We start from the raw sequence: 15,370 nt of genomic DNA, 5'->3' as shown, positions 1-15,370 counted from the left end.
TATCTATCTATCTATCTATCTATCTATCTATCTATCTATCTATCTATTTCTTTATGGCAGAGGTCTGGGGTTTTGCTTTTTTAGCAGGTATCTTCCCCACATGGTCCAAAGTCATTGGGCAGGAGGGCCAGGCTTATGTCAGAAGCCCCGGACTCCATTCCAGGATTGACATTAAAACCCCAGGGCTGGAGGAATATATCTGGCTTTGATGTCCCCATGATTTTTTTTTTTTTTTTTAATTTTAAGTTTTATTTATTTGTTTGTTTGGTCATTATTATTTTTTAAGTGTCTATTCACTATTATGCTAGCACTGAGTTTCTTTTTTATTTGTTACCTGGGAATTTGCCTTTTTAAATTTCAAGCTTGACTATCTGTTAAAAACTACATTTGGTTGTTATGTCATAAACAGAATTTCTGTTCACTGGAACCTGAGAAAGAATTTCCCACATTAATTTCCCTTCACCATATTGACTAGAAGTCTCATAATAGTATCTCTAAAGAGGTATTTCCTTTGGCAGCTAAGTATTATCAGGTTAACTGGGAACCACTGGGCACATTTGTCCCAAGTGATTATGAATGCAGGGGGAGAACTCAGATTCTTCTAAGGATACCAAGCCGCTTGAGTGGATAATGCCACATACACATATAAAACTGCCAACAAGGGAAAAGCATCTCTTTTGAGAAAACAAACAAAATCTAAAGACCTAGTTTGGTGATCAGGGGCAAACTAGTATTTGAGAATAAGCATCTAGAAGAGTTAAGAATGTCTGAATCATTGCTCTCAGCTCTGGGCTGGCAGTGACTGAAGGGCCGGGGACACGGCTCTATTTACAGAACCTCAGGACCACTGCAAATGGCCTAAGTCCGCGGACCTGGTCACACTTGTTCAAGCCAACTCTTCCACTAGTCAGTATGCAGAGCAACCCAGAGCTTTGTGCTTCAGGGGGGCTCAAGTGTGAGAGGGTGCCTGGACCAGATAATGTCTAGGCCCATCAAACTCTGACTTCTGTAATTCTAGAGGTGACACCTGGCTTACATGGCTTGGCCGTGTCAGATACTTACTTTAAATACACTTAAAAAAAAAAAAAAACCATGAAGCAAATATGGCAAAATGTTAATGATTAGTAAAAGTTGGTTGGTATATTGGCGTTCATTATACAGATCTCTACTTTTCTATATGCTTCAAAATTTTCACATTAAAAAGTTGTAAACAAAAATGGCTTGGCCATCTGAATATGGCTGAAATGTCCACTTACAAGTCAAAGCACTTTCTAATATAATAACTATTACAAACCAAATTATGAGTTCCACTAATAGTCTCTTTTAAAGTGCTTTTGTTCCCTAACTGGACAGCTATAGAACATTATTTGCTTCTTATAGAAGTTAATGGATAATTGTAATCAGGCAAATTTGGGAATATAGCTTTTAATAAGCACATTTTCTCATAACTTGAGCTATTACTTATTATTAGCCTACTTCTTAAATAAGTTAAAATAAACAATCTGCATTTTAACATGCAAAATATACATATTAAGGTGGAAATATCCCCTAGCAATGCCATGAACTTTGGGCATTAACTTAATAAGTAAATTTTTTAACAGATTTAATAAAACATTAATCTAAATCTTCTGGAAGGCATGTGAGGTTTTGTTTTGGGTTCTGATGGCAACATACAGAGTGTCTAGCTTTTCTGTAACATAAATGATAGTAAATCCTGCAGAGATGCGAGCTCACTGTACAGTTTCTGCTGACTGACCTTTAAAAAGTGAAAACAAATCAATTAAAATTCTTTTGAGAATGTCCTCATAAAATAAATTAAGAGGACAAATGACAAAGTAGAGATTTATAGGCATTACCAGGGGAAGCATCACTTTCTCGCACTGCAGAGCATTCACTGGGCAGCATTTCGCTCTCTCTGCATACCCGTATTTATGTAGCACTGTCATTACATCACTATTTCTGTTACCACCAGACACAGCCGATGAGGAGAGTTGCACTGGCTAGGACAACCAAATAAATCCAGTAGGGCAACATCTACAGCCTCATCTAAAAACAAGTCTCTTATTAGTTAGCTACCTTTAGAAGATACTATGGAATCTGTCTTACAGATAGTCATAGAAGGCAGCCTTCTATAAGGAAGCTGACCAGTAAAATAAAGAACTGTCATGCTGGGGAGAGGAAAAGACTGAATTTCTAGCATTTTCTTCACCAGTCTCCTTAGCGAGGGTAACTTTCTTCAAATGCGTATTTATTGCGTAATTCCAAAGAATTAGCTGACAAAACAAAACATTTAATGTAAATTCAGATAAGCAGCATATCAGAGGGGCGGAGGACGTGAACACTGAGAAGACTGCACGCTCACTCTTCAGGGGTCGTTATGCTCTGTCAGCCTTTTAAGAAACATTTATCTAAAACGTGACGTGATGCCGTGTTGAGTTATTTCACTAAGATTACTATTTGGTGATTCAGAGTATTTTTCTTTGCCAAAAAGTCTCTGCAGTGTCATTTGGTTTTCCACACCTAAGTGTTCCTCCCTCTATGGCCCTTATTTTATGAATATAATTTTTTTGAATATCCTGATTCCTTTTCCTCCTTCTGTTGAGAAATACCCATTTCACATCATACCTTAAGCCTCTTCTATTTAGCAATACTGTTCTGTACTTGGTAATCTCTTATTAGTAACACTGGCCTCTTTCCGGTCTCCTGGTCTCATATTGGAAAGTAACTGATGTTTCTTAATCACAGGATCAAAACCAGTGAAAGCGCAATATATTGGGTTAAGAGATCAAAGCACTTTCTCTTATCACCGCCTGCACACACGGCCAGGAGGAGCATCCTGAAACCCACTCTCCATTTCCAGGAGGAGAATCCACATCCCAATGAAAGGACTATAGACCGTGAACCTCCCAATTACTCATGATGTCTTGAAACTCTTCAGTAACATTGAAAACTAGCCGAAGAACAGTCCCGTTGCTGTTATTTCTATCATTCTGGCTTAGGGGACTACTGGCTTGTAAAGAGAGTGAATTTGAAGCTGTTTAGCTGCTACTTATTATAACTCTCTTTAAATATCAATAAATACTAGCCAAAAGATGAAATAAATTTTGCTAAAGAGTTGATCAATCTTTAAAACAAAAACCCTGAAGACAGCCTATATAATCAGAAAAAAGGTGGATGTTCACTCAAAAGGGATAAAAGTAAGTTTCTGTAAAAAAAAAAATTATTAAATATTTTTTTACAGATGTTGCACTTTCAGGCAGGTAATTTTATGATTACACTGATTTGTTTTAGAGAGATTTAGTTTTTAAAGGGTGGTATGGGAAATTAAAGTCTCAAGTAACATATTTTTATATAATGATCACGAGCAAGGAGCCTAATGGAGAAAGTGAGCATTATTTTATAAGTAGTGTACTCATTATATGTAGCAGGGAATCTGAAGAGGGCAAAATTACCTTAACAATAACAAAGACTTACAATTTAAATAAAAACATATAAAGAGTACAAAGAGTACTAAATATAACTTTAATGACTAGTTCAGAGTTACGTGCACTTTAAATAGTACAACAGAAATTTTGTGAAGCTGAAATTCAATAGAATTTGGGTGAAGAACAAAAAGCATCATGGAAAAAAGAGAAATGGCTATTCATGCCTAAAATTAGATAATAAAACATGAACACAATCATTATAAGTTTACTATAGTTATTATTTAAAAATTTTCTTCAATCTTTTTCGGTTTACTTGTAATCATGAAAATTTATTTCTCTTCTTCGGCCCCACAGTATTTTTGAAATGTATTAGTCATCATGTTATGCAACTCTAACTTGGGGAGTAAAATAAAAAAGGGCAGTTTCTCCTTTTAAAATGTCATATTTATTATATATATTGTAAAAGTGTATAATTAAGAAAACTTTTTTTCCCTCAGAGGTCTAGAGACAGATAAAGAAGTAAGACTACCATGTTGACAAGATGTATTTGTATTAGTCAATTCAAGCTGCTGCATCCTTGGTCAAAGAGTATGTAAAGTTGGGGCTCAATGCGTATAAAAAGGACCATGAAGTAATGTCATCTCATACCTTTCGTCTTAAAGGAGAAGTTACAGTAAGTGCAGTGGTAGGGGCGGACATCTGTATGGGTCCGTATGTGTTTCTTTAACATACTAGGTTTCTTACAACGTATTCCACATTCTTCACATATGTACTTTCCTCTTCCCCTGCCTCGGACATATACATACTCTTCATTTGATTTGTATCTAATTTAAAGAAAAAAAAATAAATAGGGAGATTGGATACTATGTCTTTGAGAAAATATTGATGATTAGAATTCAACTTACAAAATAAAGCAAGTCACAATTTTTATACTCAATCAATACAAATTTTATGCACATATAAGTAACAGACTAGTCCAGGTTTTCGCATCAACACTTAATAGGCTAATAGCTAATTCTAATCAAGCAGCCTTATTCGATACTAAGTTTAATTTTAGCATAGCACTCCCTCCTTCTAAACCACTGGTGCAAAAGTTTTCTTTATTATTAAATTCAGTGACAACAACTCTAAGTACTGAAATATTTCCTGGCTTTGCCAGAACTACAATCAGCTTTTACAATGTGTTTTTCTCATTACCAAATACACAAAGGCATCAAATAGGCAGTGAATTCGTCTGACAACAGATTTCCTGAGGCACTCCTTATTGTAAGTCTACGTGAAACCCAGAGTTTACTCTGAAAACAGTTCTTAGCTGCCTCCTAGGACCTACAATGTTTCCTAAATATTCTCTTGATCAAATGGAATTATTTAATATGACAATCTAACATATATTTTGCCATGAAGATTCTGTTAATAAGCTGAGAAACCTTGCAACATTTATATAAAGTTGGCACTGGTAAGTCTTCATTCACATGAAAGCAAATGTACATTTAAAAAGTATGTTTAAATGTACATTTAAAAAGTAAAATTTGTACTTGCCCTCCATCAAATATTTTAATTCTTCTTGGTTCACTTTTGATTAAGGAATTTTCTTTATCTTGCTCACTGTTAATTTCAGAGGCATCTTTATTGCTGAATTCAACTACTGTGGACTTTTGATTACCTAATGCTCTCTGAAAGGGAAAAAAAAAAAAAGAGAAACTAATTTAATAAAACTGAAAACACAAACATGCTAATGTTTCACTTGGAAATTAAAACATGGCAGAGAACCGTACATGTAGTTAACTTAATGGAATGCATTTCGAGGAAATAACATGTTTACAGGTCATTTGCTCTCTCCCCTCCCTCAGCTTTAGTCTCTCTGTTTGCCCGCAGCAACCTGACGAATCATATGCTGTTTTAAAATCCCACCACAATCCACTGACCAACTGCTCACACTACACTTTATTTCTTAAAGAGCTTTATTCTTTGGAGATGGGAAGGAGCCCAGTCCCCTTTTTGGTATAACACTGTCTCATACTCCCGAGAAACAGGACTACACCCCCTTCCCTGGAATGCACTGTAACTGCATTCTGTCAAGCAGAAGCCCCATTTCCCAAGAATCTCCCCTTCTCCTATCATTTTAAGCCATAATTATGTTTCCTCTCTGTATCTTCTCAAAAGTTCCCGAGTGCTGATAACTGTGAGAGACATGCAGGTCAGAAGTCAGGCTGTGGCCTGATAATAATTATGTCTCTAGGAAAAGGTAACAGACATCAAAATGATAAACAGTATGTGCATTTCCTGTGGAAAGTTAATAGCGACAGCACCTTAGGATTCCACAGCGTCCCCCTTCTCAGCCCCTGCCATTCTCACACATCCTGTGAGGTGGGCAGCACAGGGGTTAGACCCAGTGAGGAAAGCCACTCTCAGGGTGAAGTCGCTTGTCCAAGGTCAAGCTTAACAGCCAAGGCTCAAACTCCCATCCTCTGGCCAAATCCAACCTGAGGCACAACTCTTCTGATCAAGGGCCCTCTTTACAAACCACATCCTCAAGCAGACAGCTCTGTACTGACCTGACTTATTACCAGCAAGCAATGAGAGAGCCTGCACCACGGACGGAGGGCCCGCACAACCTCAGCAAGAGCACCCTGGGGAGCCCCTGTCCTCTCAAGGCCAGGACTAAATAAAGCAAAGCTGCTGGCTTTGAAAGAAAGGTAGTGCGAGGAGGTAATGACATGGACCCTGAGCGGCAAACAAATGCATCGGGCTCTTCTTTTCCTGGCAAACACATTGGGTTTCCCCACAATCTGGAATGCATACACATACCTTTCCTTGACTTTATACCGCCAACGCCAATTCTACTTTTCACCTTCTTTTCAACGCCTAATTCCCATTTACCTTTTGCTCACTTTCCTACTCTCAAATCAGGCTTCTAGTCACCAGTTACCAATGAGCTAAACACCCCAAAATCCTTATCCCTTCCTTAGTCTTTATACGCTTGACCACCTGTGCTATTTATATTGTTGATACCTTGTTTCTCTTAGAAACACCTGTCCCTTCCTGTCCATTTACATTACCATCTGGGTTGCGAGTTAACACCAGCACCCAGTCCTCCACAACCACCTGCCCATACGACCCAAGTCACTAGCGATATTAGAACCACTCAGTTCAGGAACCATGTTCTTCATTTTTATGTGACCTTTATTTGACCTCTCCATCTGAGTAACTTCCCTTGAAATTTCGTCCTTTATCTATGTGATCCCACTTTCTCCTAGTCCTCCTCTTTCCTCTATGAACAACCTCTTTCAGTTTCCTGGGTGGGCTTTCTTTATCCATTCAACCCTTTAAGTAGTAGTGATCCCCAAATCCATCCTGAGCCCTTTATTCCTTCCTTCCTCTCTGAGCAAGCTCATGAATTACACCAAAGCACCAAGGAATTCCGACACCTTCCATCGGGAGTCCTTGCCTAGCTCCAAATTTCCAGAGGCATTTCTACCAAGGCACTTGGTACTGAAGGACAGTCACTTTTCTATAGGCACAGGAACAGTCATGAAGCTCTGTTTAAATTCTCATCATCAGGTCTCATCTTCCAAGATTATGATTTAGTGGGTTTAGAGTAAAGTCTGGGCATTTAAAAATTAAATTCTGAATGGTTTGGATGCACCCTCCTTCGCTGAAAAAGGATCAATCTCTCTCTACCACCATGCAAATTCTTTGGTTTTTCCCTGTATTTCCAACTTGAAGGCACATCAGTGTTTCAAACTTACACCTTCTAGCCATGGCCGACTCCTCGGGGTTCTTTAAAACAAACCAAGTTCTTTCTCACTTCCATATCATTTCAGCAAACTATTAAAATTTCTCATTCTTGTTTACCTGAAAAAAAAAATTCCTACTTTTTTTTTTTTTTTTTTTTTTTAAGACTCAGCTAAAGTATCTCCACTTTTGGAATATCTTCCCTGTATCCATACCTCCTCAACCTACTGGCAAAGTTAGAGACTTCCTTCTTAAAACTGCATATACCTCCATTATAACTGTGATACTGAAGTATTTCCTTACTGATAAGCATATATATGTCTAGGAACCTGTATTATATGCTTGTGAATCTGTGGAAGTCAAGGACTTAATCTCTAATTCTGATTGGCCAGAGTCTAACATGATCCCTTTATCTATTTATTCTCACTTCAATTATTTTTCCCATTTTATAAAGCCAGCAACTCTACTAAAATGGATTCCACAAAGAACCCAAAGTTATAGTTTTATGACCTTACTCTACGTCTTGACCAAATCAACTTAATTATCCAGTGTCTTGAGTCAGCTATCCTGTGACTCTTCTCTCTAGTAATAAGATGATTCCAACACTGGGCGGGAGTTGAGACTGGCATGGTGAGGGGAGAGGAGTCAGGTGCACGGAGGACAAGTATGAATGGCTCTCTGCTTATATTTCAAGACGAAATAGAACACTTTGGTAAGTCACACCTCTGTTCCCCTGCACTTAGCAGGGACAAAGCATAAACATAATCTCCTCTCAGTATAAGACAAAGATGAAAGTAAAACCGTGATTCTCTGTACCATTACGTAAGGACTTAAATATTCAGCTCAGGGCAAGTTATTTTCAAAATGTTTCAAGATAAAATCACCAAAGGATTCCATGTGACCCTTATCAGCATAACTTCCAGGGTAAACTTATCATCCTTTCTTTCAGATAACTTTATACTTACAGAGCACAATTTGTCATTCAAAATTAAGATATAAGATACAACGTCCAATTAAAACATTTAAAGGCATCAAGACATTGCACAAACTATTTCTGAAGATAAATGATATGTCAAGTACCTTGCTTAAGTTGCTTTTCCACTTGCTCGAATAGACCAATAAATCTGACTTGGAATGGGTAGTTATTGCTTGACAATATAGTGATTTTCCAGTCTTCTGTTTTGAGTTAAGGAGAGAAAGAGCAACTTTTGTAGGCAAACCAAGTGGGTTTGGGTTACTGGCACTAACTGTCCAATCAGTGTAGGCTGAAGTTTTCTGGTCATTCTGAGGCAAATGCAATGCCCTCTGCCTCAGTAGGTAACACCATGTAAAGCTGGTTGAGGTCTTCAGGCTGGGGAAAGGCAGCTGCTGTGTCTCTCCCGAGTCAGACACTAAAAGTGTGCTGGTTGTAGCTTGACTTCGCTCTGGGATGCTCTCTTTGTCACCTTGAGTTTTAAACCCTGGAGACTTCCTTTCTTGGCTATTGTCTACACGTTCCAAAGGGGAAATGTGAATGTTTTCTGCAGGGACAGGTGAATTTCTCACTGTAAGAGTGAGCGATGTGGATGACTTGATCTTTTCAAATTCTTGTAGTTCACTTCTAGGTTCTGTAGCTAAAGACTTAGAGTGTTCAGATGACAACTTATCAGCTGGTAAAACATCTGTCAAATTAACAGCCTCACTACTCATTTCAGGTGGAGAAAAAATATCCTGTTCCAATAGCACACCCTCAAGAGGCTCTGTAGTACAAACCTGCCTCACTAAAACGGGTTTCTTCTGTTTATTACCTTCACTAGGTCTTGGATTCAATGGCTCAAAGGGTCTAATCTCTGTCATACAAACAGCCCCATTCTCATCTTTAGCTCGCTTCTGGTGCTTTTCCATGGCAATGTCTAAACTATTTGCTGGGGAAAGCATCCTTTTACTTGAAGCTGAAGATTCTTGCTGGGGGGAAAGTCTACCCATAGACGTTTTCTGGGTTATGGACAGGGAATCTGATGGAGAAAAATTCTGGCCCATCTCTGAAAAAGCATTTTCACAAACGAGTTCCTTCACTGGGTTTGGCAAAACATTCTGGTGATCTTTTTGCAATTTTGGCATGGAATTTTGTTCTTCGCTGATTGGCACCATGCTACGATTAGCCTGGCAAATTGGCTGGTTGGAGAGATCTTGGGTCACCAGGATCTGTGGCAGAGGTGTGACAGTGGCGAAACAGTATGCTGGAACGTTACTCTGCAGATGCACGGGCAACGCAAACGATGTTGGCACCTTCTGCGCCTGACCACCGAGGGGCCCGAGCTTCAGTGGGGGCGGGACACATGAATTAGGCATGGCATCCATTAATTTGGTTGGTAATGCTAATGAAGTCCCACGATGGTCAACTCCAACTGGATCTGAAAGAACTTGCTTTGGCAAAGAAAGTACAGGACTGGAAGAGCAAGACTGGCTTGAAGTGAAAACCTGACAATGAAGTTGGTACTTCGGGGCGAAGCAATCTTTACTTTTAGAAGATACACATAAACTGGGACTTGCATCTGGTTTGACACTCTGTGTAGACACTTGTAGAGACATCTGTGTGTTTTGGTGGCTAAGGGGGGCGTGGATGTGATTTAACAAATTGATACCAAAAAGCTGGTGAACAGGAAAGATGTTAGTAGAGGTGGAACTCGAAGTTTCTGTTCGCTGATCCTTAACTTGAGCCTGGGAGTGCAAAGTGTTTGCAGGAAACTCGGCTAAAGATGCATTAGTGAGCTGAGGGCCCTGAAAGGGTGCAGCGTTCACACCGGGAAGAGCAATTGTTTGGAAAGAGGGTGGGTTCACAGGAGACACATGACTGTCTGGAGCTATGTTTAAAGATATCTGCCGCATCAGTGGACCTCTCCTTCTTTCTAAGAGAGGCACGTGCCCAGTGACCCCCATGCCAGAAGGGGACGTCAGGGGCTGCAATTCAACAGGTGGTGTTGTCTGAGGTGGAGTTATGCTTCCACAATCGAATGATTTACTTCTGAAATCAGAGACCTCCATGGATGTTTGCATGCAGCTAATCTGTTCTGAGGCAGCACGCCTCATTTCCCGGTGAGTTCCAGGAACATTAAGGGTATTCGCGCCAGCTGGAATCATGAGGAACTCTGCTCTGTTTAGAAAATCGATTTTGGGGGAAGCCTCAGTTTTAGAAATATCCTCTACATCTAATGAAGCTGAGAAACTGGAAGTGTGAGATAAACTACTCTCCCTACTTAGACTCCTAGACAGAGTGGAGTCAAAACTTGATTCTGTTGAAGAATGTTCCATCTCGGCAAGACGGAGCCTCTTCTTTTTGGGTGGCAGTTTCTCTGTTGGCAACTTTGACAAGGTTTCACTACGCTGAGGCCAGCTGAACTTCTCTGATTTTTCCTGATCGTAGCCTTGGGCTTCAAGGTCCCGATCTGGCTCTTCTGTGACCAGAATCTCTGGGACTTGGATGTTGTGCTGCCGGACTAGTCGGGAGGGCTGTCCTAACACATGTCGTTCATTTGAACTCTTTCTCAAACTGTCCTGAAGTTCTCCTCTCAGAGCGTCTGATGATAGCACAGGCTGGTGAGGGTGAGATGTATTCTGAGGAGGGTGGCCTTCCTCTAGGGAAATTCCTATTACTTTCAGAGGCCCGGGCTTCACAGTTCTATTCAGCTCCTGGAAGGAAACTGGGGAACCTCTTTCAAAAGACTCAAGCTTGTCAAATGAGTTGGGTCTGCTCAGTGAGTTTGTATGCTGAATGACTGAGATTCCAGTTCCATGCCTCTTCAACTCTGTCTTGTCCTGGGCAGCTGAACTTAGGTGTGGCTCCGTGATGGCGGATGGCTTTGGATCCATGGTCTGGTCGGGGCCTCTGGCAACCAGCTGGATTTGGGGGGTTTGCAACTGTATATTTCTATGCTGCTGGTCACTTGTTATTGCAATATTATGCTTAGACAGAGTGGAAGTGGGGCCCAGAGAATTCTGAAACTGAAGGCCTTCGGAGCTTTTTGGAGAAGCCCCCCTTTCATTTTGCTGAAGTTCATCATCATCTCCAACACTTTTCATTTTCCTCCTTTTTCTAATCTGGGGCGTCTGTTCCCACACTCCTGTGGAACCAGCAACTCTGTAGTGCAGAATCTGAGGTTGTGTGCTATTAGGCACGGGGCTGTGTTCAGGTTCTCTCACAGCTACCTTTGTTTTTGGTCCGTGCAACTCCGAACAGTAAAATTTCTTATGGTTTTCAAAATTCTCCAGTTTTCTATATCTGTTTCTACAGGTTTCACACTCAAACATCGTCCCTCGCCCTTGATGGGACTTCTTCTTCTCTAAATGCGAGCCTGGTGCCGAGGACTTGCTCCTTGCTGATACAGAGTCACTAGGGGCACCGCATCCTTGATAGCTCTCATCCAAGGACTGTCCAGGACCGAGAAGGTGATTTTCATTTGCTGAAGAGTCTTCGACTGCTGACTGTCTGACGAGGGTCCGGGGATGCACACTGGGGGGCACAGAAGTGTTAGGTCCCGACACAAAGACATCATCATAGAAAGCGCCAATTTTGTCATCAAATGACTGACTCCCTCTCAGTGGGTGAGGGGGAGGTATTATGCTCGCAGGTACTGCTGAATAACCTGTGGTAGGCATAGAATTACTTCTTGTAATAGGCAAACAGTCAAGGGAAGGTACAGACAGAAGAAACACTTGCTTTGACTTCTCAGTAGGGGTGAAAGGGGACTTTGGTATATCAGAGCTTGAGCTTGTTCTTCGTCCCATTGGTTTCAAATCAAACTGAAAAGAATCTTTAAAAATGTATGACTTGGGGGAATCAATACTTCCTCGTCGTGAGAGAGAGGTTCTCCGTGGCTTAACACTATCCAGTTGCTTATCATCTACCAAGGCTTCATTGTCGGAGATAAGCTTTGATATCCGTTCTTCAAGTGTTTTTGTTGCCAAGGGTGGGCGCATCTGACCCGGTAGAAGCAATGCTTTCTCACTTGTTGACAGGGTCGAGGATGCTGGTGTACTGATACGTGCAGAGGGCCCGTTATTCTTATTTGAGTCTTGTTCCATGGTGGGTAACGTTCTGGTAGAGGGAGCCGGCGGACTCACCGTCTGGTCGGCACTTTCAGAACGTGAAAAGTAACCAGAATCTGTACTTCCTAGACTTCGAGGACTCAGAAGTTTTCCTTGTTGCTCTTGGGAGCAGTCGGTAGCCTGCTGCCTTTGTAGTTGGGCATGTACCGTTCCTATGTGTGGTTCTTGTTTTCCTTCAGGCTGACTCAAATCCCCTTTCTGACGGGACTTCTCATCAGTCTCTAGGGAGGATGCCCAGGCTGAGTGGGACAGGACACTGGTTCCCTGAAGGTCCTTCTGCTTCTGTGCACTAGACAGTTCAGGCTTGGGGTCCGTAAGCTTTGGGCTGTCAACTCTTATAGGGGACACGCTGACAGGGTGTACCACGACTTTTGGTAACTCCGTCACAGCTTGGGATTCTGAAGCTTTGTCCTGTAGTGAAAAGTCACCTGCTGCGTGGTCTGGATTGCTGGGAATGGAACTTGATTTTGGTAAAGCTTCAGAATTTGATATCATTTTCATTATTTGCACAGGCTGCAGGTCCATGGAGGCTGGGTCGTTCTGTCTTTCGTCAGCAGCCCCCTCCTCGTCGCTCTCCCCACTGTCTTCTACATCTGAATGGATACTAAGTGCTTTGGGGGACTCCTGTGACAAGAACAAACCACCAGCATCTGGTTGCAAGACAAGACCCAGTTTGATAGTATGTGCATGGGATTTTTTGTGCTTGTACAGATTGCTTTTAGTCTTAAATGAAAATCCACAGGTCACACAGGGATAGGGCCGCTCGCCAGTATGGGAGCGGATGTGCTTTAAAAGCACGCTGGGCTTTGCACAAGCTCTATTGCAATACTCACAAATATATTTTCCTTGTTTTTTGGGCTTCTGATCTTTCAAAAGAAGATTGCACATTTGCTCCACGCTGTGGTTAACAACAGAGGCGACAGGAGTTGAACTGTAAATTGGCAGGGGGGCTGACTGTGTAGAATGGGCTGGACTTACTGACATCGGTGAAGCAGAATCCATTTGCTGGTTTTGAGGAGTAACCTGAGTTCTACTGGAAAGTGAAGTCAGACTCACAGATGATGTCACTGCTATATGATAAACTTGTTCAAGTCTGGCATTCTCTTGAATTTGCAGATTCGCCAGTGACCTCGTGAAACCTGAACACGCTGGAGGCTGCTGATTTTGTTGGGCAGGTGCGGAAACAAAGTGTTCGTGCTGATTATGTGAATGAGAAACTGGCTGAATCTGCCCGTTCTTCTGAGCAACAGATACGTGCACGGCAAATGAGGTACAAGGAGAAGGCCGCGGCTCAGAAACAAATTCTTGCGGAGTCTGATCTGGGGCCTCCACTGAGCTGCTGTGTAACTGAGAAGGGGGCCGTACAATTTTATTTGGTCTCAGTTTTTCTATCTTAACTGCACAAGACGAGCCCTTTTGTGACAAGGTGCTCAGTTCTGGCTCCATTGCTTTCAGTAAGACATCGAATGCGGTGTTTGTGTAAGAGGAAGAAGTAGGACTACGAGTGGAGGAGGTACATTCACTATGGTCAGTCCTGGTTTGACTTGACAAAGAACCAGAGTCACATTTTGCGTCCAGGAAGTCTAACTTGGCGGAGTCGGAGCCTTCCGATCCCCATCTACGCAGTTCAGATGCATGCTGCAGAAACAAGGGCTTCTTTGGGGAGACCAAGTCTTCGGATTTAGGGGCCTCGGCAACTACCCCAGGTGTTTCTCCGTTTTGTTTCATAAACTGCTTCCCGTTTTTTACGGGACTAGGATTCTGTTTCCTGTGAGACTCTGAAGCACTCTGAAGAATAGCAAAAGAGGACTCTTCCGTATTTTGTTTATGTTTCGCCTGAAGAGGATTCCTCAGTGGGGATTTTGGTATTTTTTTCAGGTGATTCTCAGCTACAATCTTTTTTCGTTTCACACCTTTAAGTGACTCTGAAGTTGCTTTAATGCCAGCCTCTAAGATTTCTGTTAAGAAAAAAATTAAAAATACCAATTGGTAAAATGGTATATATACTAACTATATACATAGTTTTAAAATTAAGATTACAATCACAAGAGCGCTATGACACTGAAAAAGGTAGTCTAGGAGAGCTTATTTTGGATAACACTGCATTCGAACGTTCTGGCAATTTTAAAAATGTTGGCAATCAAAATCTATTGAAACAATCAGGCAAAGACCTTTGTGTACATTTCCGGAATGTTGTGTTTCTCTCTTGACCACCTCTCTCACCAAGGTCCTAGAACCAGATCTTTCAAAAACTAAATTACCCTTCCCTTCACACTGACAGCTGAGGACTCTGTCTACACAACAGACTGACAGACCTGCCCCACAAAAGAAAATTCAACCTTTTAATGCTGGGTATTTGACTGTCTTCTCACGTTTAGTATCTTTTTTTTTTTTTTTTAAAGATTTTATTTATTTGACAGAGAGAGACACAGTGAGAAAGGGAACACAAGCAGGGGGAGTGAGGGAAGGAGAAGGCTTCTGGCGGAACAGGGAGCCCCATGCGGGGCTCGATCCCAGCACCCTGGGATCATGACCTGAGCCAAAGGCAGACGCTTAACGACTGAGCCATCCAGGCGCCCCACATTTAGTATCTTTTAAGGCAATCTCCTCAGCAAGTTTCTAGGAGTATTGTTCTAAAATATGCAATATTGATATTCTTGTGAGAAATATAATGATTTTTAGAACAAACATACCTCAGATGATCATGAGATATTAGCTGATAGAAGCATGAAGAATTGCTAATATGGCAATTTTACCAATGAACAAAAACTTCATGAAAGTAAAAAAAATCTATTTGTGGTTCTTCAACAACACAATTTAAAAGTCATAATGTTGTAATGGACTTTAGTTTAAAAAGAAAATCACCATTTTAACTGAGCAAAATATTCAATAGCTAGGTTTCTTTTTCATTAATGGCAGGAAGGTGACTAGAGCTAATTGTGGGACAGAAGGGATGAAACCACCTTCATTTCTGGTTGTGTTGGAAGTAAATCCGTATTTCAATGGCATCAACCACCCACAATCTCTGCCAACTATTTTATTTTTGAGTAGTGACTACTTGCGATAATTTCATTTGTTTCCATTTGCTGGATCCTTGGGCACACAGACAAAAATTATTCAAGCTC

The 15,370-nt window shown here is 41.1% G+C and overlaps 1 protein-coding gene across 1 annotated transcript in view; it reads right to left on the bottom strand.

Annotated features, from left to right (window-relative positions):
• HIVEP1 (HIVEP zinc finger 1) overlaps positions 1-15,370 on the bottom strand; it is a 137,245-nt gene that overhangs the window by 24,473 nt on the left and 97,402 nt on the right. The window contains 3 exon segments of the mRNA XM_034985680.1: positions 4,074-4,249; positions 4,965-5,098; positions 8,241-14,203. Of these exon segments, the coding sequence (XP_034841571.1) occupies positions 4,074-4,249; positions 4,965-5,098; positions 8,241-14,203 (6,273 nt within the window).

Source organism: Mirounga leonina, unplaced genomic scaffold, assembly GCF_011800145.1.
Source record: "Mirounga leonina isolate KUSES-001 unplaced genomic scaffold, KU_Mleo_1.0 Mir_366, whole genome shotgun sequence".
NCBI classification, from domain to species: domain Eukaryota; kingdom Metazoa; phylum Chordata; class Mammalia; order Carnivora; family Phocidae; genus Mirounga; species Mirounga leonina.
This window is presented reverse-complemented; position numbering and strand designations above follow the sequence as displayed.